General features: G+C 47.4%; 2 protein-coding genes across 6 annotated transcripts in view; both read right to left on the bottom strand.

Annotated features, from left to right (window-relative positions):
• Positions 1-834: 834 nt before the first annotated feature.
• CCDC198 (coiled-coil domain containing 198) lies at positions 835-14,432 on the bottom strand. Its single transcript, XM_077783845.2, has 6 exons — positions 13,895-14,432; positions 9,499-9,575; positions 5,427-5,513; positions 4,306-4,404; positions 3,770-3,935; positions 835-3,082 (listed from the first exon to the last, which is right to left on the bottom strand). Exons 1-6 carry the CDS (start codon positions 14,082-14,084, stop codon positions 2,838-2,840), a joined length of 864 nt encoding a protein of 287 aa, XP_077639971.1. The 5' UTR covers positions 14,085-14,432; the 3' UTR covers positions 835-2,837.
• Positions 14,433-19,729: 5,297 nt separating this feature from the next.
• Positions 19,730-23,879, bottom strand: part of SLC35F4 (solute carrier family 35 member F4) — a 120,623-nt gene continuing 116,473 nt past the window's right edge. For all 5 annotated transcript variants that reach the window (XM_085580977.1, XM_021534644.3, XM_021534645.4 and 2 more), the window contains 3 exons: positions 23,205-23,397; positions 21,813-21,902; positions 19,730-20,182 (listed from right to left, as the gene is read on the bottom strand). In XM_085580977.1, the coding sequence (XP_085437103.1) occupies positions 19,941-20,182; positions 21,813-21,902; positions 23,205-23,397 (525 nt within the window). In that variant the 3' untranslated portion in view covers positions 19,730-19,940. The remainder of the gene's footprint in view (positions 20,183-21,812; positions 21,903-23,204; positions 23,398-23,879) is intronic.

Genomic DNA, 23,879 nt, shown 5'->3' with positions numbered 1-23,879 from the left:
CCATTGCTGAGTTGCAGAACACACTGTGTGGGAGCTTGGTTGGGTTTTTTTTTCCCTATTTTCTGTAGTTTGGAGAAAAGTCTGTGTTTCACCTTTAGTTACAAAAGAAATGTTTTCATTTCCAGTGTCTGGAAGGATGTCAGTAAACACGAGCAGAGGATGAGATGCCACCTGCCTCTCCACAGGTTGTGATGAATGAATAAAATCAAGAACAGCACAGACAAACAATTTTGAGCACCAGAAGCATTTCACAGACCCACAGAATGGTTTGGGTTGGAAGGGACCCTAAAGCTCAGCCACTTTCAACCCCTGCCATGGCAGGGACACCTTCCACCATCCCAGGCTGCTCCAAGCTCTGTCCAGCCTGGCCTGGGACACTTCCAGGGATCCAGGGGCAGCCACAGCTTCTCTGGGCACCCTGTGCCAGGCTCTCAGCACCCTCAGAGTCAGGAATTCTTCCCTAATCCCACCTCACCCTGCCCTCAGCCATTCCCCCTGCGATGGGAGCAGCTTTGCTGATTTTATCCCTTCTGTAAGAGCAGATTTTGCACGCTGCAGATTGATAAATTAATGCTCAGACAGTCTCTCTGCACAGGCTCTGATATGGATCGAGTGGTCCACAGACACTTCTCCGTGGGCAGCACTCTTCCCCAAGGCTGGCAACACCATTATTGGAAAACTAATCAGCTCTATCTGAGATAAATTGCATTTCCACCAATTATAGCTTAATTGTTGACAGATGGGAACACAGAAGGACGATGTGTCACATCATTAAGAGAACAGGTGTATAGACAAGTGCCAGATTAATTGTTCCAGCCCATTAAATCATTGACCTTTTCAGCACACCCTCAACACTGAGTTCGAAGCTCTCATGGTATTTCTAGCTCACACAGACTGGCTGTGTTTATCAGCAAAGTTCTCGGGGCATTTTTAAAACACATACACTCCAGACATGGGCTCATTAGCCATGAGCAGCTCTCCTTCTCATTAGAATGATTCCTCTTCTTCTTCCTTCCCTGTGCTGGGCTTTGTTTTTGTGTTTTTCTGCTGAAAGCCCACATGGTGTGTGGGCTTTCTCCAAAGTGCAGCTTTCCCCACGGAGCATGCAGACATTCTGTAATGGGCCATACATTTAGGGATGTCAAAAGGAGGTGAAATTAGGACAGAGCAGCTCAGTCCTGGGCAGCTTGGCTGGAGGCTCCAGCTTGATTTAGGGCTTTGACTGTGATTTCCAGCTCCTGCTCTGCTTGGGATTTTCAATAAAGATAAATACTGCTGCAAGTGAGTCAGCCGTGGTGCCTCATTCCCTTAAATGAGCGTAAAAATGTGTCTCCTGCTCTTTTCCTGGCTGTAGAAATCAGGAATCTGAGGGTGCAGTGCAGACACACCAAGACAGCTTTGTGGGAGGGAGCAAGGTTTGGGACAGGGATGCAGGACAAACTTTATCTGTCCCGAGCTGCCCAAGCCCTGCTCATCCTGGGTTACCCAGAACTGCCTCTAAATCTTGTTGTTCTGGCTTGAAAAAGGAAAGGATCAGGTTTCCAGCTGAAGGTGGCTGTGATGGTGATGATATTTGCTACACCTGGAGTCCCTGCCCTGCAGCAAGGAGCTGATCTGAAGATGCTTTTCCCCCTGGTAGTTCCAGAAAGACCAAGTGGGGAGGGAGACAAGCAGGAGGCACAAGGAAGAGTTAATGCCCTTTGTCAGCTCTGCAGCTGCACACAGAGGCAGAACTGGTGCTGGCAGCCAGAGCTGCCTGTTCCCCAGGGCCAGGGCTGGTGGTGAAATCTCTCCCTCCCTCGTGTTTATTTAGCCAGTTTACCACGTTAAAATAACTGTGATATTTAACTGAAATCTCCTTTTTTATAAGTGCTCTGAATCCACAAACCTGGTGGCCTTTATTGACCTCCAGGGACAACCAGATAGGATACAGGAGAACTGGGTGAAGTTCCCTCTCAGTTAACAGATTATTTTGTAAGAAAAATGAGAGCATTTAATAAAAAAAATCAGTTTAAGTGAGATGGAAACTCCAAGAGCATTTTTGATATATCAGACACCTTCATATAATCATCTTTTCCAATATACTTGGAAATGTCAGATTGCAACAGGGCAGCTTGTTAAAATCCCTGGTAGGTGCTGCAGCCTTGATCAGCATCCCTGGGAGAGTGTCTGCAGGAAAAGATGGAGATTTCTCCATTTCCATCAGTCACTGCCCAGCACTGAATCCCTGAGCAGGGGAAAAAAGTGAACCAAAGCCAGATTTTTCAGATTAGATATAAATCTGGAGGTTAGTTCTGAAGGAAGGACAGAGTTCTGTGTCCGGGACAGAGGAGGAGAGAAAATTTTAAAAAATAAAAAATAAACAAACCAAAAAAACAAAAAGCCACAAAAGTCAAAGAGGAATTTTAGTAATGTGAAAAAATGTCATTTGAAGACTTTCTAAATCAATCATTTTACCTTGTATTTTGAACTGAGGTTTGTGGTTTAGAAAAGGTTAACTCCAATTTAAACAGGAAGATTCGGTAACTCAAAGGCAAGTGAAACATTTCATTTTAGTTGAAATTTGATATTTGGGGTTAACCCAGAACTCTCCCCAGCCCCCTCCTCCTCCTCTCTCCACCCCCATTTCACTGTTCCAAGGCTTTCTTCCCCAGATATTTTGATTCAGCCACACAACCCAGAGGGATTTTATTCACCCCACATCAGTGAGCTCCTCATTTCCAGATGTCCTTTTCACTGGCCCATACCCACAGAAATTCCACTTACAGCCAGCAATGCCTCCAACCTCAGCCCATCCATCTGGGGTTTGTTCCTTTGGCACACCCCCAGCCATGCCACTAGAAATCCCTGTCATAAAAGTCATCAAAGAGGGAAACTCTCTCTGTCTTGGTCCTCACAAGTGTGGGTTTGTGGTGAATTTTCTCTTCCCTCTCCCACTCCTCTGACTCTGTGCTGGAGGAGTCCCAGAACAGATCCCTGGTCCGTGGCTCCCTGCAGAGCCTCAGGTCAACCTTCCCCCTCCTGTCTGGAGAGAGTCCAGCCCTGCCAGGCTGCCTGGAGAGGTCTCCACCCCACGTCTTTCCTGGGGGAGAGAAAAAAAAAAAAAAATCACGGTTTTGCAGAGCTGCTCAGTCACCTGGAGTTGAGCTGGGAATGGCTATGGACAACTGGAGGCATGTAAGGAAAATCCTGAGAGCTCCCAGTCAGCCCAGACCCCATGGCAGGGGCAGGGGGAGGTGTAACACACTCAGGATTGGACTTGGTGAAATGATAGTCTGGAAATGCAGTTTTATCCTCAAGGGAATCCCCAAGCTGAGGTGAAGGGCCACAAGGGAATAGGAAAACAGGTTTGTTCCCCTTCCTCCTGGTGAAAGTTCACTTTCAGGTGAGCTTTTCACTGATTTAAGCACTTTCAGCCTTGGTGGAACATTCCCAGCCTGTGCCAAAAGTTGTCACGTGCAGGCAAAGCAGGACAGGGCCATGCCTTGCACAGGTCAGGAGGGGGAGGTGGCTGAGATCCACTTCTGTAGGGACAGTGGAGGAAAAAAACCCTCAACTTAAAAAGTGATCAGCTTCAGCGAGTGTCACATTTACCCCAGAGAACTCTCTGAATGCTTTGTCCTGCAAGCACAGCCTTTTTTCCCCTGAACCTGCTTCTCATCACTGCAGGAGATGGAGCAGTGGAAACATCTTCCACAGGGAAACTTCTGTGAGGACATTTAGGAGGGCTGGTGAGTTTTACAGCGCCTTGGAAAGTTCTTCCACTTACCAGGGACATCTTCAGGAAAACGCTGACTGTGCTCAGCAGGGATGGGGTCTGGGCTTCTGGTGCTGTCACTTCTCTGGGGAGTGTCAAGGACATCTTTGGGGCTGAATTCCTTGATGTTCTGCTTATTGATTTTCACCTCCCTGTGGAGATTCCTCTTCAGCTGCGCCTGGGTTTACAAATGAGTTGTCAACACAAGCAGCAGAGGCACGAACACGCTTTAATAGCTCGATGTGGCACAGCATTGGAGGGGTGGCCCTGGAAATAATTGCACAGCCGAGTAGTTTAACCCAAGCAAATGGAATCTGGGTACATGACAGAACATGACTGGGACAGGGATTTTTGGTTTCTCCGTGAGTCACGGCCAAATGAGGGGAAAGTGTTGGAAAAATCACAGTAATGGCTGATCACAGGGGCCCTGGGGATGCTCCCCACCAGCCCTCTGAAAAGACTCAGAGAAAGCTTCCTTCACCTTCTGAAGCCTCCTGGTCCATGGGAGAGATGTCTCCATCCCCTCCCCAAATCCACCTTGGCGTTACCTCTCGTCGCTTGCGGGTCAAGTCCAGCATCTGGAGCTTGTGCAAGTGCTGCCTCCTGCCAGGGAGGGGATTCAGGCTTTGCCCCCTCTTCTCCTGCACCTACAAGATATTTAAAAATGCAAATAAACACACCTGCACTTTCTGAAAGAGAAAGGAAGAGCCACCAGCTCACCAACCCCTCGGGTTTGTGTTGGGGAGGTAAAGGCAGCGAGCCTCTCCCTGTGTGGCTGCCTTGCAGGAATTCAGCACAGATTTCCACTGTGCTTGCAGTTTATGCCACAGCTCAGGGGCAGGAGGGGAAAAAACTTCATTAAAACAATGGATTCGTGCTTCTACCCCCCGAGGTGTTCCTGCATTGAGTCGGTTCTCCAAGGCAATCTCATGATCCGAAGGGAAGGACGGCTTTTGCATTTTTGGGGCTGCAGGGGGTGTTTGTGGCACACAGTGTTTGCAGCCTTTTAAATCAGACTTTACAGAATTGTTAAGGTTGGAAAAGATCTAAGATCATGGAGTCCAACTGTCCCCCCAGCACTGCCAAGGCCACCACAGCCCCATGTCCCCAAGTGCCACATCCACATGGCTTTGAAATCCCTCTGGGGATGGTGGCTCCATCACCGCCCTGGGCAGCCTGTTCTAATGCCCACAATGCTTCCAGTGAAGGAATTTTCCCTAAAATTCAGTCTAAACCTCTCGTGGCACAAGTTGAGGCCACTTCTTCTCATCCCTTGTCCCCTGGGAGCAGAACCTGAGCCCCACCTGGCTCCAAATTCCTGTCAGGGAGAGCGAGAAGGTCTCTCCCTTCTCCCCACCAACTGCAAGTGATGGGCGCTCAAATAAATCATTTAAAAACGTGCCCCTCATACTTTCAGCCTCTAAAATATTAAATATCCTGGCTCAGCAGGTCCATCTCATCCAGGGAGCTGCCATGCTGGAGGTTAGGAAGCTTTCCCCACATTTTGGATCCTCTCACCCACACGCCAGCACATCAGCTCAGTGTCCTGGGACAGGAGCACAGCCAGTGGTTCAGTACCAACTTCTGCCCTTCGGAGTGCCCAGAGTGGGAGGGAAAGGAGCCTGCAGCCAGGAATGGCTTGTGAAAGGGCACAAACTCATGCACTTACCTTTGGTTTTGGGCTTGCAGCCACTTCTGGCTGACTCCAGGGCTTCGCAGGAGTGATTGCTTGTGGAGGGATGGCAGCTTCAAGCCTCTGCAAGTCCAGCATTTATAATATTTAGCACTGCTCGTTCTACAGGATCATAAAACTGGATGTGAAACTATCATGTCATTTAAACACTTCCTAAGTTTTTCCAGCTCCAATTCTGGCCCAGCTGCTTGGGATACAGGAAGGAGTTTGGCATCTCAGGGAGATGAGCATCATTTGGTCCTTCAGGAGTGGCCAAAACTGGGGAAATCTTTTGCATGACAGCACAAGCAGCAAAGCCCCAGTTTGGCAGTAATTCCATCCCTGCAGGTATTTCTCTCTGAGCCCCAGCAGCATCCAAAGCTCCATCCAAAACCAGAGTGAAGCCAAACCACAGCTCAGATTGCTTCATGGCAAAACTGGGTCATGCAGAGGTGTCATAATTTAATCATAAGAATTCTGTCAGGTCATCAAAGATCCCAATTAGAAGAGACCTAGAGCACCATTCCCTCTGTCCAGCCAGTCTTTACATTGGCCTAAATAAGATCTCTCTGCAAACTGTGCATGGTACAAAGTGCCTGTTCTGCTGGCTGGTGAAAACAGGCAGAGACTTGCTCTAGAGGCTGCTCTGAGCATGGATTTTTATCTTAAGGAGCAAAGATGCCTCCTTAAATGATGCCAAGCTCTGAGGTGTTGCTGGGTCATTCCATGGTTGGATTCCATAGAATCTCCAGGTTGGAGAAGACCTCTCAGACCATCAAGCCCAACCATTATCCCAGCACTGCCAGGTCCAGCACTAAACCGTGTCCCCAAGTGCCACCTCGACACAATTTCTGAACACTTTCAGGGGTGGTGATTCCTCCAAAAGCTCCCTCCTAGGAGGGGAGTTCAGTGCAGCTTCCATAAAAATTAAAGAGCACAACATGCAGGGCTTTGTAACGCCTGATTTATAATTTATTTCAGACACCATTAACTCCTTGATTATCAACAAATGCCCAAAAAATGGGGACATGTTGGAGCCCTGGCTACTGACAATTTTAGATTTTCTGTGCTGACAGGCACTGGCCCCCAAAAGAACACTGCATTTGACCTGAGGCTGTGGAGACTTCCAAAAATTAAATAATAGAACTAAGATTATAAGTTTATCGTTTAAATAAAAGTGTATAATATCACATAGTAGAAAAGTTAGAGTTTAAAGTTTTGAAATATAAGAATGTATATAAAACAAGATAAAATTTTTAAAACAGAAACTAGTCCTTCTTCTTCACCTTCTTCTTCATGAGTTTAAGTAATATTATATAATTAAATTTAAAAGTCCACATTACAAACCACAAATAATTAGTTATTAGGTTAAGAATAAAATAAGTGTCATTTTTAATTAAATAATTTATCCTTAAAAAGCCTTATAAAAAGGGATACAACTCCATTTTTTAAAATCTATTAACATAAAATACTATAAACCTCACAATTTATAAAACTATAATATAAATAAAAACTAATAAACACCTAAATCCAAAGAAAAAATACCATCTCACACGTTTAATCCCAACCCTAACAACAAAGACTCAGCAGGGACATGTCTGACTGCCTGCACTGAGCTGAATCCTGAGCTGTCATTTTGCATCCGTGTGAAAATGCAGGAGGGAAAATCAGCATCATGTAAAGGGAGAATTCCCCACCAGTCCCCAACACCAAGTGCACGTCTCTTAACATCAAAAAAATCCACAAAGGTAAATATGAAATGGAAAATGGCACTAGATGGCAGCATGTGCCACCACAAGCTGTGGTCCAGGCTGGCATCGCTCCAGGAAGGCACCGAGGCCACCAGCCCGGGATGGATGGAGGCAGAAAAGCTCCCACAGCCCTCAGCTCACCGCCCTGCCCCTCTGGGCAACCCAGCTTCGGGATTTTGGGTAAAGCTCTGGCTGTCCCAGGCTGGAAAATTGACTTTTCCCTTTGGTTTTTGTGAACGTCACAGGTTTTTGTCTGGAAATACTTATCAAGATCCTCCAAGTCCTTGAGAAGGCCACATCATCCTGTTCCACTGCCTTTGTGGGTATTCCCACAGGGAAAAGGCTTTTGCTGGAGCTGTGGACACTCTCTAAGAGCAACAGCAGCAGAACAGGGTAGGATTAACAGAGCCTTTGTGAGTGTTAACAAGGAGTGTCTCAATAACACACGAGTGCAGCCGTCATGGAAATAAAATCTGTAATTAAAAATTCCGTGCTGGTCAGAGGTTTCTGAAGGAAACTGTGATTCCTTATGACAGATGTCAGGATGCAGGTGGGCTCAATTCAGATGTCACTCTTGCATCATGCCACCAAACCCAGGGACAAGTTATTCCATAGCTGGTGGCCACCTCTGAGCTCCGAAGCCACCAGTGTCACCCAGAGCCTCAGCCCTGAGGGGAGTGGGCTTAAGTGACTCCATTTGATGGCTCTTCCATTTTTATTATATTTAAAAGATCATACAGCAAGGAGGGCTCTTGCTCCAGTGGGTTTCCTGTTCACAGAATCATTGAAACCTGAAGTTTTTGGGTTGGGAAGGACTTTAAGGACTCCCTGTCATGAGCAGGGACACCTTTCACTAGACCAGGTTGCTCCAAGCAGATTCAGGTTGGATATTGGGAAGAAATGCCCATGAATGAACACTGGATTTGAGCTGTGACCTCATCAGTGCCAAGTACAGGGGGGAGAAATAAAAATTTGAAGATATTTCTGAGCTTTAGTTATGTGAGGGTAGCCCTTGTGCGGAGGCAAATCTTGGCTGCAAGGTCAGGTAGAGTCACAGGGTTTGGATTTTGGGGTGGAATGGATCTGGGAAGTGCAGGATGGGGAAATTGAGTTTGGGCAGGTAGAGGGCACGAACAGCAATGCCTGAAACCCAGAAGGATTTGCTGTGTCCTTCACCATGGCCTGTGCACAGCAGGTCTGTCTGTCTGTCTGTCTGTCTGCTGCACCACCTCTGCCCCGAAGCCGCTGCCTTTCCCCGAAGAGCCAAAGCCAGCCCCACATGATGCAAGTTGGATCCTTCCTGCCAAGGGCTCTTGTGGGAACCCCAGCCTTATTCTGGGGTCCCGTGTGGTGGTGAAATTCCTCCTCCAGCCCGAGCTTCCAAAGAAAAACTGTGCAGGCTCTTGTTGTTCAATCTCAAGGCAGTTTATTGTGAGTTATCTAAAATATTTTCTTCCGGGGCTGCTGTGGTTTGGTCACAGCTCAGGCAGAGGCACACACACACCCTGACATCCTCTCTGTCTGCTGTCCTCTTTTTCTTCCTCCCCCTGCCCAGGGCTGCTGCTATCTTTTATATGATATATTACGTATTACATGTTTATAGTTTTCCCCCAATACCTACTACCTATATTACAAAGTGCTTTTCTACTCTAAACCAATCTGTGAGTGCCAACATCACCAAGAACATGGAGGCAAGGAAGAAGAAGGAGGAAGGACAGGATCAGCCCACCTTCCTCCATCTTAGAACTTCTGACCCCCATGTACAAAGTGAAAACCCCCCTGTACAGGTGCTAAAACCCCCCTGTATAATACTAAAAAATTTTCCCTTCTACTTTGCAACTACTTCTACTATACTATCTAACCCTTTGTGACTGCTTGTTCCACCTCCAAAGTTGGTAACTCATTCCATGGCTCAAACTCAAAATCACTGCTGTTTTTCAGCTGCCTGCTGGGTTCTAGACTGCTTCTGACCAAGGCCTGGAACCTCTAAAAATGTCTGAGAGACATTTTGAGTTACCACAGGCTCTCTGTCTTGGCCACACTGTCCCCATGGCAGCACCAGGATTTGGCTGCAGGAACCCCCCAGGGACAGTGGGACATCCCAGCAGAGGTGGCTCTGTGTCCCTCACTGGGACACGTGTCCTTGCTGGGTGTCTCCAGAGCACTCGGGATCACCCAAAAGTAGGACTTCCCCTTGTGCTGCTGTAGGGGATTTGCTTCCCCCACCGTGGTGCTGTGACACGTGGCCCTGTCCCCAAACAGCCCACGGGGAGGGGTCGGTCAGAGCAGCTCCCAGGGAGCTTCCAGACTCTCCTTACTTGAGGCCTTCGAGGCGGGTGCTGCTTGATGATGCTGGTCTCATCCTTTCCTGGCAAGGTGTTCCAAGAGAGGGGCCCTTAAAGGTTAAAGAAGTGGATCAAGTTACTTTTGGGTGCACTCAGCAATAGCTTGGTGCCCTGGTTTTTAGTTGGCTTCAGTGTCCCACTGAAATCCTGTGTATTCCTGTGGAATGTTCTATTGGCTGCAGGAGTAAATTTGGTGTGCTGTGATTTCTAATAAATACCTCTCCAAGCTTCCCTCTACAACCACTCCTCATGCTTCTAAATATGACCATCACCATCCTTGTGCCTGCTGTGGCCTCTCCCAGCTCCTGGGATTTGGGTGGGCAGGGGACTCTTCCCTTCTCTCCACGCCCTGTAACCATCACATGGCCAAGAAATCCCTGATCTCTGCTGCCTTCCCACTGGTAAAGTCAGGCCCAGGCAGCAGTTTGGGTCTCCTCCTGCTGCTCAGCCCCTGAGATTTGATTATTGTTATTTTTTGGTGGGACTGAGTGTGACATTCACATTCTCTGGACAGAGAGACATAATTCTGTCTCTCAGGAGAAGCACAGAGAGAAGAAGAGGAAACAATCTTTATCTCTGCTCCTTTGTTTTCCCCATGTGGAATGTGGTGTGGAGATTGTTCACCTGCAGTGATGGCTGGGTTGGATTCTGGTGAAGGTTTGGGGTCAGTGACCAATGGGATCCAGCTGTGGCTCGGGCTCTCAGCACAGAGTGATGAGTTTATTAGTTAGGTAAGTAAGAAGTATGCAGAATAGGATAATTTCTCATTAAATAGGATATTAATGTAATATAGTATATTTTTAATAAATCAGGTCCTTCAGCCTTCAGATCTGAAGCCAGACATCATCATTTCTTCCCACATCTGGGGTCACCACATTTTACTGTAACTGAGCAATTCCTCTGCTGCTTCACTGACTGTGGCAGGGCTGGGCTGCAGCAGCAGCAGGAGTGAAAGGGCTGGGTGCACTCCCAGGCCCTGGAAATCAGCCCAAAAGAAGGTGGCACACACCAGTGACCCCCTGTTAGTTATTAGGGCAGAGCTTTCTCTGAGGCCTGAGATCTGGGCTCAGGTCTCCTCTGTGCTGGTGCTCTCAGGTGGGCAGCACTGCCCCTTTCGTTCATTTCTTGCACAAATAAATGCTTGCATGTGCAGGAATTAATTCTTTCACACAGCAGTTTATCTGTTTATCCCCCCAAAAGAGTGTCCTGCTGCACTCAAATGACATTTTATATGTGGAGCTCAGTGAGGTGTGGCTGAGCAGCTGCTGAGGAGGTAACAGGAGGAGAGCTGTGGGTAAAGTGCAGGAAGAGCAGTACAGCTGATGCCAAATTTAATAGTCATATTTAACAAGAAAAGCAGTATTTTGGAGGTCAGTTTATGGGGGACTTCCTTGAACCTCATGGCAGATCACCAGACTGGGCTCTTGGGGAAGAGAGAGAAGACAATCACAGAATCATGGAGTGGTTTGGGTTGGAACTGATATTGGATAAGTGACCCCCAACGCCAGGGAAGGATGAAGGCTGAACTCCAATGATTTCAGAAGGCTAATTAATTATTTTATTAAACTATATTATACTACAACTATATTACACTCAAAAGAACTATCACTAACTAGCTAACTAACTAGAAAACCTGGGTACGTGGATCCAACTTGTCAGCGAATCTAAACACCATCACCAAAATCCAACCAAGCAATCACCTTGGGTGAACAATCTCCACACACATTCCACATGGGCACAAACAGGAGCAGCGAATGAGGTAAGAATTGTTTTGATTCTCTTTTTTCTGCTTCTCTCAGGAGAAATCTCAGGAGAAATCTCAGGGTCATTTTCCTCTATCCCAGGTTGCTCCAAGCCCCATCCTTGGAGCACTTGGACACTTCCAGGCTTGGGGCAGCCACAGCTTCTCTGGGCACCCTCACAGGGAGGAATTTCTTCCTCCTGTGAGGCTGCTGGGCTATGGGAGATGGTGACTCCATCAGGTGAATGTTTTGCAGAGCCCTGGCAATGTTTAACCACTGAGTGAAGCTGTGGCTGCTCCACACATGCAGGAATGGGAGACTGAGGGGAAAATTTCCACCACAGGAGGCTCCTCTGGAGACAAAGCTCATCTGCAGGAAACACGTGGTGGAACTGAAGCTTTTAGAGCAAAAGGGTATCTGCAGGCAAGGAGGTGCACAGGGAATTTCTGAGGGGAAAGGAAAAGGGAAGGAGGTGGCCTGTGGAGATGGGAACAGGGACACGACACAGGGAAGTGGCTGTGACTTAGGAGAAGCTTGTCCTGGTGAAGGGTATGGCTTAGAGGAAGCTTTTTCTCCCTTAGGAGGTTTGATGGTTTGTGTTTGGGGTGGCTTTGAATTTTTTCCTCCCATCCTATCCATGCATGGGGCTGGTAGGACATTTGCCCTTACCCTCTGCAGATACAGAACTGGGGGCTGAGGGCTGTCCCCAGATCACCAAGCCCCAGTTCAAGGCATCCTTGTGGCTCCTGATCTCCTGTTTTTTCCCTCTTGCACTTCAGCAGCAGCAGATCCTCCCCTCTGGGGGAATCTGGATTTAAAATAAGCCAAGCTGAACCCTCATAAACCAAATAAAACCTATTCTCTGGGAGGCTTTGCTTATTTAGACAGCAGCTCGAGTTAATACTTCACTCAAGTCCTCCTGAGCATACTCATCTTGCTTCTGAAAATAGAAAGTAATGGAAGATTGCATTTATTAATTTTTTAATAAAATACACTTTTTTAAAATAAGCATTTGTTAAGTGCTCAGTGATAATTTTCCAGAACAAAAACATTTGGTTGTTCTTGCTCTTCTACAGCAAAATTTGATCTGTATTCTCCTCAAAACCTCAGTTCTGGGAATGTCACTGCTGTCATTCCAGAGCTTTATTTGCTTTCACTGCTTCCTGATGCCACCTGATGAATGATCCTGGAGGAAATACCCAGCCTCTGGTGAAGCAGCAGTGCTTCACATCGCTTGGTGTGGGTCAAAAATTGATTTTTGGGAATGGAAAAGCAGGGAAGGGAGTGCTGGGGGTGCAGATCCTCCTCCCTCCACCTCGCTCTTCCCCACACCCCCCTGGTTTTCATGGATGTTCCTCCCCACACTCCCCTGGGAGCTGTGGGAAGGATTTTTTCAGCATCCAGCTCCTTGTGGAGAGCTGCACCTCCTCTTCCAGCTGGATGCAGAGCTCTGGGAAGGATTTGGGTGTGGATGGAGTTTGGAGGCTGCTTGTGGGGAAGCACACACAGCCAGGCTCTCTGCCTTCCTCTGCCCCTGGAAATCTGCCATTGATTGCAGAGCTGAGCTTTACCTGCCCGGGACCTGCCTGTGCTCGGGGCAGAGATGTGCCTGGCAGGGGCAGGGGCAGGACAGGGCTGTGATGGGGTCGCAGGGGGTGCACAAGGGCTCCCCTGGACACAGGAGGGTGCCAGGGTGATGCTGGGCTGGTGCCAGGGTATGAGAACACCGGGCTTGGTCTGGGGTCTCGTGTGGTGGAAAAGTCTCTCCTCCAGCCCGTGCTTCCAAAGAAAACTCTGCAGCCTCTTGTTGTTCGGTCTCAAGGCAGTTTATTGCTAATTATCTAAAGGATTTTCTTCTGGGGCTGCTGTGGTTTGCTCACAGCTCAGGCAGAGGCACACACACACCCTGACATCTTCTCTGTCCCTTCACTTCTTCTTCTCTCCCCACCAGGGCTGCTACTCTCTTTTCTATGATATATTACGTATTACATGTTTATAGTTTTCCCCCAATACCTACTACCTATATTACAAAGTGCTTTTCTACTCTAAACCAATCTGTGAGTGCCAACATCACCAAGAACATGGAGGCAAGGAAGAAGAAGGAGGAAGAACAGGATCAGCCCACCTTCCTCCATCTTAGAACTTCTGACCCCCATGTACAAAGTAAAAACCCCCTGTACAGGTGCTAAAACCCCCCTGTACAATACTAAAAATTTTTCCCCTCTACTTTGTAACTACTTCTACTATAATATCTAAACTTTTGTGACTGCTTGCTCCACCTTCAAAGTTGGTAACTCATTCCATGGCTCAAACTCAAAATCACAGCTGTTTCCAGCTGCCTGCCAGGGTCTAAAATGCTTCTGAGCAAGGCCTGGAACCTCCAAAAATGTCTGAGGGACATTTTGAGTTCCAACACCATGGGGTTGCTGATGAGAGCAAGGAGCCGGGATCTGCTGAGCACAACGCTTTCCAAAACAGTGGAAGGGGCAAAATGAGTTTTCCCAAAGCTAAAACACCCTGGCAATGGCAAAACTGGCACAAAGCTGCTGCTGGTGCACCCAGCCCAGTGCAGCCAGCACAGCCCCAGCCCGGCGAGCCCAGGCTGCCGTCCCAGCAGTGTCCCTCACCTGCAGAGGCTCTCCCGTGCCGGGTCTCCCGCAGAGGAGGCAGCTCCAGGTGGAAGATGGGCTTTCCCCAGGGCTGGCCCGGCTCTCTGGGCAGCCCCAGCAGGGCAGCCACAGCCCCTGGCTGGGCACAGTCCCCCTGCCTGGGCACCGGGGCCACCCTGGGCTGCGCCTTGGAGGAGCTCAGGCCCATCCTGCAGAGCCAGGGCTCGGAGAGGAGCAGGAAAACCCCTCGGGCACGTCCTCCCTGGGCATGGAGAGGGATCTCCGTGACCACCCCGAGCCCAGGCAGCTCCCTGGCAGCTCCCACAGATGTCCTTCCCAGCTTGGTTAAACATTGACCCCTCCCCAGCCATTCCCCTGCAGGGAAAGCAGCTCAGGAGCCAGTGCCAAGCCCTGGAGAAACTTTGTTTTTTACCTAAAAGTGATTCTCAACCAGGGGCACCACCTCAGCTGGCCTGCAGGTATTCCTTTGTCACTATAGGACACGTGAAAGCACGACGTGAGCCACTGCTATTTGCAAGGTAAAGAAGGTTTATTTCTCCAACTCCACCTTTTATACCTTCCCAAAGGTGACATTGGATTGGAGACTGAATGGGCCACCTCTCCAAAGACATTGGACAAACCACTAGAACATCAAGTTTCTCCACCCCCATAAAGAATGTAAACAATATGTTGTTTATAGAAATTGTGTGGGAAAGTTCTCCAACAGAATGTAAACTCAGAAGGCTTTAGAAAATCTTAAGAATCAGGGTGACATTCCTTCAAGCAGCTCTTTTGCTGAATCTTCAGGTTTAGGAAGGAAATTCCATCCCTGGAGATCCAGAAGGATCAAAGTGTCTCCCATTCTGCATGGCAGAAGCAGGTTTAAATAAATGGGAATAAAGCCTGGCCTGGGAATAAAGCCTGGCCCAGGAGCTTCACCCACCTTTTAGGCTTCTGGCTGGGGGCACTGCTGGAAAAAAATGCAGCTTTAGGACAAAGTTAACTGAGAATACTGGTGAAAGTGAGTAATATTTGATAGTTAATAAAAGCATAGGATCATAGAAGGATTTGGGTTGGAAAGGACCTTAAAGATCTTCTAGTTCCACTCCCCTGCCATGGGTAGGGACAATTCCCACTAGACCAGATTGCCCCCAGAAGAAAATATCCATCCCTGGAAAATCCCAACCAGTTCAGGTTTTCAGCCACAAAGCACCAGCATCTCTCATGACTTTGCTTTTCCCAGGGCACGAGGGAGCAGAGCAGCCTGGCCAGTATCTTTTTTTTTTTTCCTTCTTCTTTTCAAATGAAAATGTAAAATCAACACCCTGATTCCCTCCCAAGTTTCTCAATGCTTACTGTCTATTTTTCCTTTCTATTTTAATTACCTTCCCCCTTCCAACAGGTCATTCCTGTTAAGCAGCTTGGGAAAATCATGAATTAAATGCAATGATGGATGTGTGTGAGCAGTGGAAACCCACGTGGATGTTCAAGCCCATGGTGCTTTATGCTTTATCTGGTGTTTTTTTACCCCGGTGCTGCCAAAATCCTGACAGGCTCCCCACACTCCCCTGTCCCCTCTCCTGTCCATGTTCCCTTCTCAGAGAGTTTTACTGTAAAGCCAAGAGGCCCAAGAGCAGCAGCTGAAGGTTTGGGGTGGGAGGGAGGCTGCAGGAGGATGCCCTTCCTGCAGGTCACTGGGGCAAGCTGAGATCCTGGTCAGGGATGCTCATCCTTCTCTTGAACTGGGGGTTATTGGATGCAATAATGTTATTTTATTTTGCCTGTAGGTGAAGTTCAGTGAAATTCCCGAGTACTGTGCTGTAGAATCATGGGGCTGGAGGAGCTTTGGTCCCATACAGTGCCATTAGGGACAGCCCACAGCCCTGCCAGGAGAGCTGGAAGAATTTTATCCCTTTCTCCCATTTAATTTACTGCTTTAAAGTCACTCCCAAACTCAGCTGGAACTTGTAAGCGATGATGATCCGGCCAGAATTGGATCTTTCAGCGAGTTTATTGCAGTCAAAATGAAATCATTGACTGCTGAGTGCTTGCTTTAAGGAGGATACTGAGCAAAGCTCAAGGGCAGGGCAGTGCCATGACTTGGGGCAGAATTTACCTTCACACAGGGCAAAGGTGAACCAAGGGGCACCACTCAAACACCCACTGCAGCAGTGGATCACCTCTGCCTTAAAGCTTCGCCTCAAAAATGAATTTTTAAATCACAAAAAACCCCATGTGGGCGCAGGAGGAGATGGCAAGTGGGAGGGATGGATTTTTGCCAAAATAACGCCTGGGATTTTATGCAAATCCCCAGTGAGTAAAGCAGAAACAACCCCAGTGAGGCAGGCTGGGGTTTATCCTGCTTGCAGCACGCTCAGGCAGTGACAGCGTGAGCTAATGGATCAGCAAAGAGAGGAAAACATCCCCTGGCTGGGACACAGGCTGCAGGGCTGGTAGAGCTTGTTATTACACATCTGGGAGGCCAAAAAACACGGCTCCTTCCTCCCTCTGCTCCTTGTCACTGCTTTTGACAGGACATTGATCTTATCCCAGCCCAGGCTGGGGACACGGGTGGTGCTGATAACACTGCCCCTGCTGCTGGCACTGCTGGGATACTCCAGGAGAATGGAAAAATAGAAGGATCAGCCTTAAAGGATGTTGATAATGATGGTTTGTGTCATTGCCTTTCATGTTTGCATCGTTACCTTTCATGTTTGCCTAAGATTTTACAGCAGAGAAATAACAAATACTTTTGTTTCACGTATTAGAGCACACTCTTTGCTTCCAGGATTCTCTTCCAGGATTCTTAGTGGAAGGAAATACAAGAGCAGATAAATTAACAGTGACCATTCTGAGTGCTTTGCCAAACACTTTTGAACAAGCAAAACTGAGTCATGCATTTTTCCATCAAAAGCCACCCGAGATGCTTGCCCTGGCTGCCAGCTTGTCAGGGAGGGATTCCAAAGTGTGATGTGTTCTCTCAACTTGAATTGTGGGACAGCGTGGAATGCCAAAGGTGTGATGAACACCCCAATCCATTAAAAATGTGGCTACTTTTCCCCCTGTGTAGGCTGGACCATGTTTTTATTTCTGGAGGCCAACCTAGTGAAGCAAATGCTTGCAAAAAGTGGTGACAAACATGCTTGGCTGTTTCTCCTGTGCGCAAGGAGGTAAAAACTGCACCTGAAAAGGTGTCTACTGATCCATGGGTATTTTTGAATTTCCCAAAAGTTGGGTATTCTGTGATATCTGTTTGCCACAACTGCAGGCTCTGCAATCCTCGTGGATTGGCAGCTCCTGTGGACGCAGGAGGTGGGACAAGTTGACACGTTCTGTTCCCCCAACGAAAAGGAGGATCTGATAACGCAGTTGCTGGATCAAAAGTGGCATTTTCCTTGGGAGATGGAGCCACAGAAATGGAGCCTCACATTGGTGGGGAGGGCAGAAGGGGCTGTCAGAAAGGTGAAACCCCACCTTGCTGGGGAGGGTAGAAGGGGCTTCCAGAGACACCCACAGCACTGGAAGTGGCAACGTCCAACCCCCTGATGGGGGTGATTATTGGTTTGCTGTTCCTCTGATGGATCAGCAACTGCATCAGGTCAAAGAGCCTCTGTTTGTTGTCTGATTTCTTGGGTGTGGTGGGGTTTTCTCCAGCTGAAAGGCAGAGCTGCACTCCAGGGAAAATCATTATGTCCATGCTTAATGAGGAATTTGAACTGGAGGTTGGGCAGAGGGTGAAGGAGGGGGTTTAAGGCTTTGCTGAGGTGGATGAGCACCCCTGGAATCATCTGGGAGCAGACTGCCCAGAAGCTGTGGCTGTGCCATCCCTGGAAGTGTTCCAGGCCAGGTTGGATGGGGCTTGGAGCAACCTGGAAGAGTGGAAGGTGTCCCTGCCCATGGCAGGGGGATGGGACTGGAAGATCTTTAAGAACCAATCTGTTGGAACCCTGGATGGTGAGAATTTCAGACTTTCTGTGCTGACAGACTCTGACACCCAGGAGAACTCTGCATTTGACCTGAGGCCATGGAGAAGCTTCCAAAATTGAATGAGCACTGGGATTGTGGGTGTGGAGTTTGAATAGAAGTGTGTGATATCACAGGGTAGAAAACTTAGGCATTTAAGGGTTTAGAATACAATAATATATATAAAGCAAGATGGAGGTTTTAGGGCAGAGGCTGGTCCTTCTTCTTCACCTTCTTCTCCATGGGTTTGGGTGGTTTTGTGTAATTGGATAAAAAAGTCCACATTGCAGGGCATGAGTGGTTGGTTATTGTCTTAAAAGTGAAAATAATTTAGGTATCATTTCTTAATTGGACAGTTTATGCTTAAAAAGCCTTGTAGAGAGAGACATGGGGATCCATTTTTAGTTTGTTGAAGTGCTGTAGAACTCAGGGTTTGTGAGACTGTAACAGAGATAAGAACTAAATAAATAAATACATACATAAAGTAAATAAATAAAAATAAAATAAATTTCCCTGCAGAATTCTCAGTGAGGTTCTTTGAAGGATCCAGTCCTGGGCCTGAAGACGGCCATGAGGCTGCTTGCCAAAAAATACTCATCAATGCATGCTGAAAAGAAAGTTTTCTTTTCCCCATGTGTTCAGTTTGGCAGGAGCTAAAATTTCAGTAAAACACATCCCCAAAACTATCTAGCAATGTAAATTAAAGTATCAGCTCCAAAACTGTGGGGAGAGGCCAAGCTGCCATGTGCTGGGTGCTTTCAGCCCATCAGTATCTTTATAATTAACTTTTTTGGAATATTTTTTGTCAATCTTCTCTCAAAAGCAGCAGACCTGGAGCTGTAACAAGCTTGTGTGTGTATGCAAACCTTACACCTCTGGGGTTAGGGTACAGGGGACAGTTGGCTGGGTTGGTTTTTGCAACCCTAATTCTGCAGCCATTTGATGAAAGAGCCAAAGTTTGTGGGTTTTTTTTAATATACATTTTTTCTGCTCTGTTGGCTGCATGGAATAGTTTAGACATGAACATTAAAAGATTTTAAGAACTTAAAAAAAAAAAAAGAGTCAAATAAATTATTATTTACATTATTTTTTTTCCCCTGGCAGAAATACCATCAAAAACACACCTAAATACTTTCTACTTGGTTTTATTCTTCCTTGGAAAAAAAAAAAAAAAAGTTTGTCTGCCTATCAAGTGCTCTCAAATAAAGACAGTCTGGAGTGGTCAATCCCAGGAATGCTGCAAACCAGCCTAAATTACACAGTAACAGGCCTAGGGAAGGGATTGGGAGGTTGGTTGGTTTGATTTGGCTTTTGAAAGACTTTTCCACAGTAGAAATTAGGAAAAATACTAATTTGTCCCAAGCTCTAGAAAATAGGAAATGGCACTTCCCAGGGACAGCAATAGCAATCCAGGGGGGTCCATCTCTCCTGAGACTTTTGTAGCTCAGCTGGGAGTGCAGCTTTTCTGGGAGAAAACAACGTAAATAAAGCTATTTCCTGCTTTACTAAAGGCACTCAAATTCCAGCACCACTCCTAGAAAGGTGATTTTGGAAGGAGGCACAGCTCAGTGTTGTCTGGGAGGAGAGGCCTCATGTTCTGCACCCATGGAATATTTATTCTGATAATAATTGAGAATACTGTTGTGAGCATCAGAAATTAATTCTCCAAAATTCTAGGAGAGGTTTGAAATGCTTTTCCAAAACTGCTACCTCGCTGAAAGGACACTTCATTGAAAGTCAGTCAAGATGTTAAATTTTGAGATTTAGCTGGAAATATCCAAGATATGTATCCTCCAAAATGGCTCTACCTCTGCCAGCAAAGAGAGATAAATGATGTTAACTTGATCCACATTTTAAACTCACCAGCTCAGAAAGACACAAACTTAAACATTTGTTTATTACAAAAGATTTTATTGCAGTTATTTACACCCGTTCCTTGTTAAGTGTATAAATGTAAACATTTATCATAGATGTACTTCTCTTATCTTACAGTTCATCCCCTGCTCAGGTTAGATGACATTTTTTGAAGCATACAGGTGGTGAGGAAAGTTAAGCTATATTCACAGAATATACATCAGCCTGCAGGGAGAGTCCTCCAGCCCTACGCCAGCGGGATGGACACTGTCCCGTTGGCTCTGCTCCTGCTCCTCGTGTGGACGCTGGATTCCGTGATGTCCTCGGAGTGATCCTCGCTCTTCTTCTCCTTCAGGCTGTTGATGAACCTCAGGGTGATCTCGTCCCACTCCTCGGGCAGCAGCATGAGCAGGAAGCCGATGCAGATGATGATGGTGGCCCCCAGCCGCACCACGCTGAAGATCATCTTGTGCTTCAGCAGGTCCACGGCTGGGAGGGGAGGAAACAACAACAGAATCAGAGCAGCAGCAGGATGGACGATGGCACCAAGAGTATTGGAGTCTGGGACATCCCTCTGGCTGCCCTGGCTGTCTCAGGACCCTGGCAGGGGTCTTGGAGACCTTGGCAAGAAGTCAAAAACACCTGTGGCTTTGATTTTAGCCCATGGAAAAAGCTGCCAACTCTGTGTGAGGAATTACAAGTCACAAGGGTTTGAGTAGTGTGACATTTGAACTAACACAGGGTGGATAAATAGAATTTTGAGATTTTTAGAATGGGGTTCAAGGGGGTACAAGATGGAGGGATTTGGGACTGTCCTGACCTCCTTCTCCTTCACCTTGTCCTCCATGTCTTGGTGTGGTGGTGGCACTTTTCTGTTGGTTTAAGGTAGAGATTCACAGTCTGACATGGGTGATGGGAATTGGGGAAGAAATTGCAAACACAGACACGGAGTTTTGAGTAAATAAGGTGGGAGCCACTCGAGGCTCAGGGCAGAATGCCACGGCCTCCTTGCTGGCCAGAGCTCAGCAGGTCAGAGAAAGAATGTTTAGATGAGAAGAAATAAACAACCTTGGAAGTGCAATCAGACACATTCCAGGCTCCTCATTTGGCTGCTCGGGCTAAGGGAGGCAAAGACTCTTTGTGATCTCCTGGGGTCACCCTGACCCTCAGAACCCCAAGAGAAATTGGCACAGGAGCAGCCTGGCATGTCCCTGTGACCCTTCGTCACACTCTGGGGGTGACACTGGCCATGGGGCTCTCAGATCTCCCCAAGCTTTGACCTGACAGTGCAGGACTGGAGGTGCCCCAGCTTCTGAGGAAGCCTGGAGGGGCTGGATTGAGCCTCAAGATTTCCGTGGTGAAGGGTCCATGAGGGAGCTGTGGTGGCTCAGCCTGGAGAAAAGGAGGCTCAGGAGGGACCTTCTTTCTCTCTGCAAGAGGCTGCACAAAAGGGACAGGACAAAGGGAAAAGACCCCAAGTTGGGAGAGATTGGATATTTGGAAAAAAATCTCTGAAAGACTGGTAAGGCACAGGCACAGGTTGCCAAGGGCAGTGGTGGAGTCACCATCCCTCAAAGTATCCAAAAAATGAGTGGACACGGCACTTCACTTTATAGTTAGTGAGCACAGGGATGAAGGTTAAAGGTTGAAGGTTGGACTCCATCATCTTGGAGGTCTTTTCCAGCCTTAATGAACCTGTGATTCTGTGATTTCTGGGACAGAAGGCACTTCATAGCAGCTCTCCTACCCACAACAGGCTGCATCAGCACAGTGTTCCCTCAGGCTGCAGCAACCAGGGATGGGGAGAGAGCTCCAGGTGCCTCCAGGCCCAGCCTCCCAGCTCCACAACAGCCCCCACAGCACACCTGAGCCCTTGGGCAGCCTCCCCCAGGCATGGCTTCACAGCTGCATCCCCCAAAATCCAGATCCTCCCCGCTGCTCAAACCCCAGGAGCGATGAGGCTGAGGAGACTGAAGAGCTGAGAGCTGCTCCAGAGCAGAGGTTGTTCAAGACAGGACTCTGGAGTAAACTTCCACCCAACAAATTATTTAAGCAATAAAGTGCTTTCTGAGTTCCCAGGGGCTCATTTTGGCAGCAGCAGCAGCTGTGGCACTGGTACCTGCATTCCCAGGGACGCTGAGCACGGTGCCAATGGAGATCAGGATGGGGTAGGTCAGCACCACGCCAACGTTAACCAGGATGTTGAAAGCTAGGGAAAAACAGAGAATAACACATGAAAATGGGGGAAAACACCAGAGTGAGACATTTCTCCTCCACCTAGACCCTAAAGGGACAATATGTGATATTAAGTATCCACACCACAATGAGGGAGTTGTCACAAAGTGATTGATTTTTGGTTTTTTTTCTATAGGAGGAATTTTCTAAATTTTCTAATTTTCTACTTTTCTATAAAATTAGGGGAAATTCTTCACAGGGGAAAGGGGAGGGCTGAATGGCTTTTCACAAATCATAATACTGAAGTTATCATATTCCATGGCTTTGCACAGGCTTTAATCAGGTACAAAAAACCTGGTCTTTTGTTGTTTTGGGGTTTTCTTTGTTACATACAGCACTCCCAGAGAGCTCTAATTTCCTTGAAAGATTAAAAAAAAACTTGACATTTTCTTAAGTTTCTTTAACTTTTCCTTGAATTTAAGTTTTTGATCACCCACCACTCAGTCCTGCTCCTGAGTCTGCTGCATAAGGTGGGGTTTATACACTTGGGTGACAAATTATTCCTAATTTTGGTACCCTAGGAGCTCACAGGGCAGCTGCAGTTGTGGTTTGAGCAGCTTGAGGTGCTCACAGCAACTCAGCTGCCAGCCTGGCCACATCTCAGGATGGGATGGGCAATGACATTCTCTTTGCTGCCATTTAATAAACACATAGTAAGACAAAAACCTCTTCAATTATGGAATAAAAGACTTTACCAAAGGAGAGGATGCTGTTTTATGTGGAAATGAAAATGTCCCTGGGTTAAATCCAACAAGTATTTTGCTGGCTCAGAAAGAGGAAGCCTTATGTGAGTCCTTCCCAGAGCCTGCAGAAGCCTCAGAAAGGTGCCCCAGCACTGGGGGTGCCCCTGTCAGTGCACAAACATCCCCCAGGAGCTGACTGGGAACATGCAGCCCCTTTGAAATGGGATTTAAAGCAGTCAAGCTGTGCCAGAGACAGGGGCATTGGTGTGGAACTACGGTAGGGATGGAAAAATGGGCAATTAGTAGTGCTGCTTCATGTTTACTCCCTGCTATTACTGTTAATTATTCATTGTTATCAATTATAACTATGCTTACCTATCAATTATTAATTGTATCTCAATTAATAGTAATGTTTCATGAAGTGTAATGAAAAATATGAATCATTTCTAAGGAGCACCAGTTTGCACTGTGATCTGTGGGAGAGCTCTGCTGCTTAAGGGGACAGGGGGAAATTGTTTGTGCCCGAGGCCAATTTTATAAAGGGTTGGAGGGGTGAAGACCTAGAAAAATAAATAAATAGTTTTATCACTTACCTAACCAGAGGCCAGCTACTCCACACAGGTAGCCCCATGGCACAGCAGAGAAGGGGTACCAGTACTCCACTTTTGTGAAGTAGAGGATGATGGGGGTGATGGAGATGAAGATGAAGTTGAAGAAGCCCAGGGTGGACACAAAATGAGCTGCTTCCCCGAAGTTTGCACTCCCAAGAAACATTTTGAACAAAACCTGGAGAGGAGAGGGGAGAGGAGAGAGGAGGGGTTTAGATTCCATGCCTGCCATGGAAGCACTCCATTACCCCGGGGAGAGTGGAGCAAAGGACAACTTGGCACAGCCCTTTTCCCTCCCAGGAGTCTTGCAAAGGGATCTTTGGTGGGATTTCTGCCCTTTCCTGTGTTTCAGCTCCATGTCTTTGCCACGGGGATGGCTGAGTCTGTATGACAAAGCTTTAGACAAAATGCCATGAGGAACAAGTGCAGGAGAACCCTGGAAAAACCAAGAATAAACCAAGAACTCGAGGACACACCATTCATGCAGTAAGTGTAGACGATTTGGGCTGAGTGTGGCAATGCTGGTGTTTGGGAGGAGACTCCAGTGACTTCCCTGCTGTGAGAGGAAAACCAGCCTGGAAGGGCTCACTCTGTGAGAACCTGTCCTCTGTGAGCCTCAATTCATGAACTCTGACTTTTGAAAGGCCACAACAAATCCAT

This window comes from Lonchura striata, chromosome 5 (genome assembly GCF_050655825.1).
Source record: "Lonchura striata isolate lonStrDom1 chromosome 5, ASM5065582v1, whole genome shotgun sequence".
Taxonomy (NCBI): domain Eukaryota; kingdom Metazoa; phylum Chordata; class Aves; order Passeriformes; family Estrildidae; genus Lonchura; species Lonchura striata.
The sequence above is the reverse complement of the archived record's forward strand: the minus strand, read 5'-3'. Positions and strand labels throughout refer to the sequence as shown.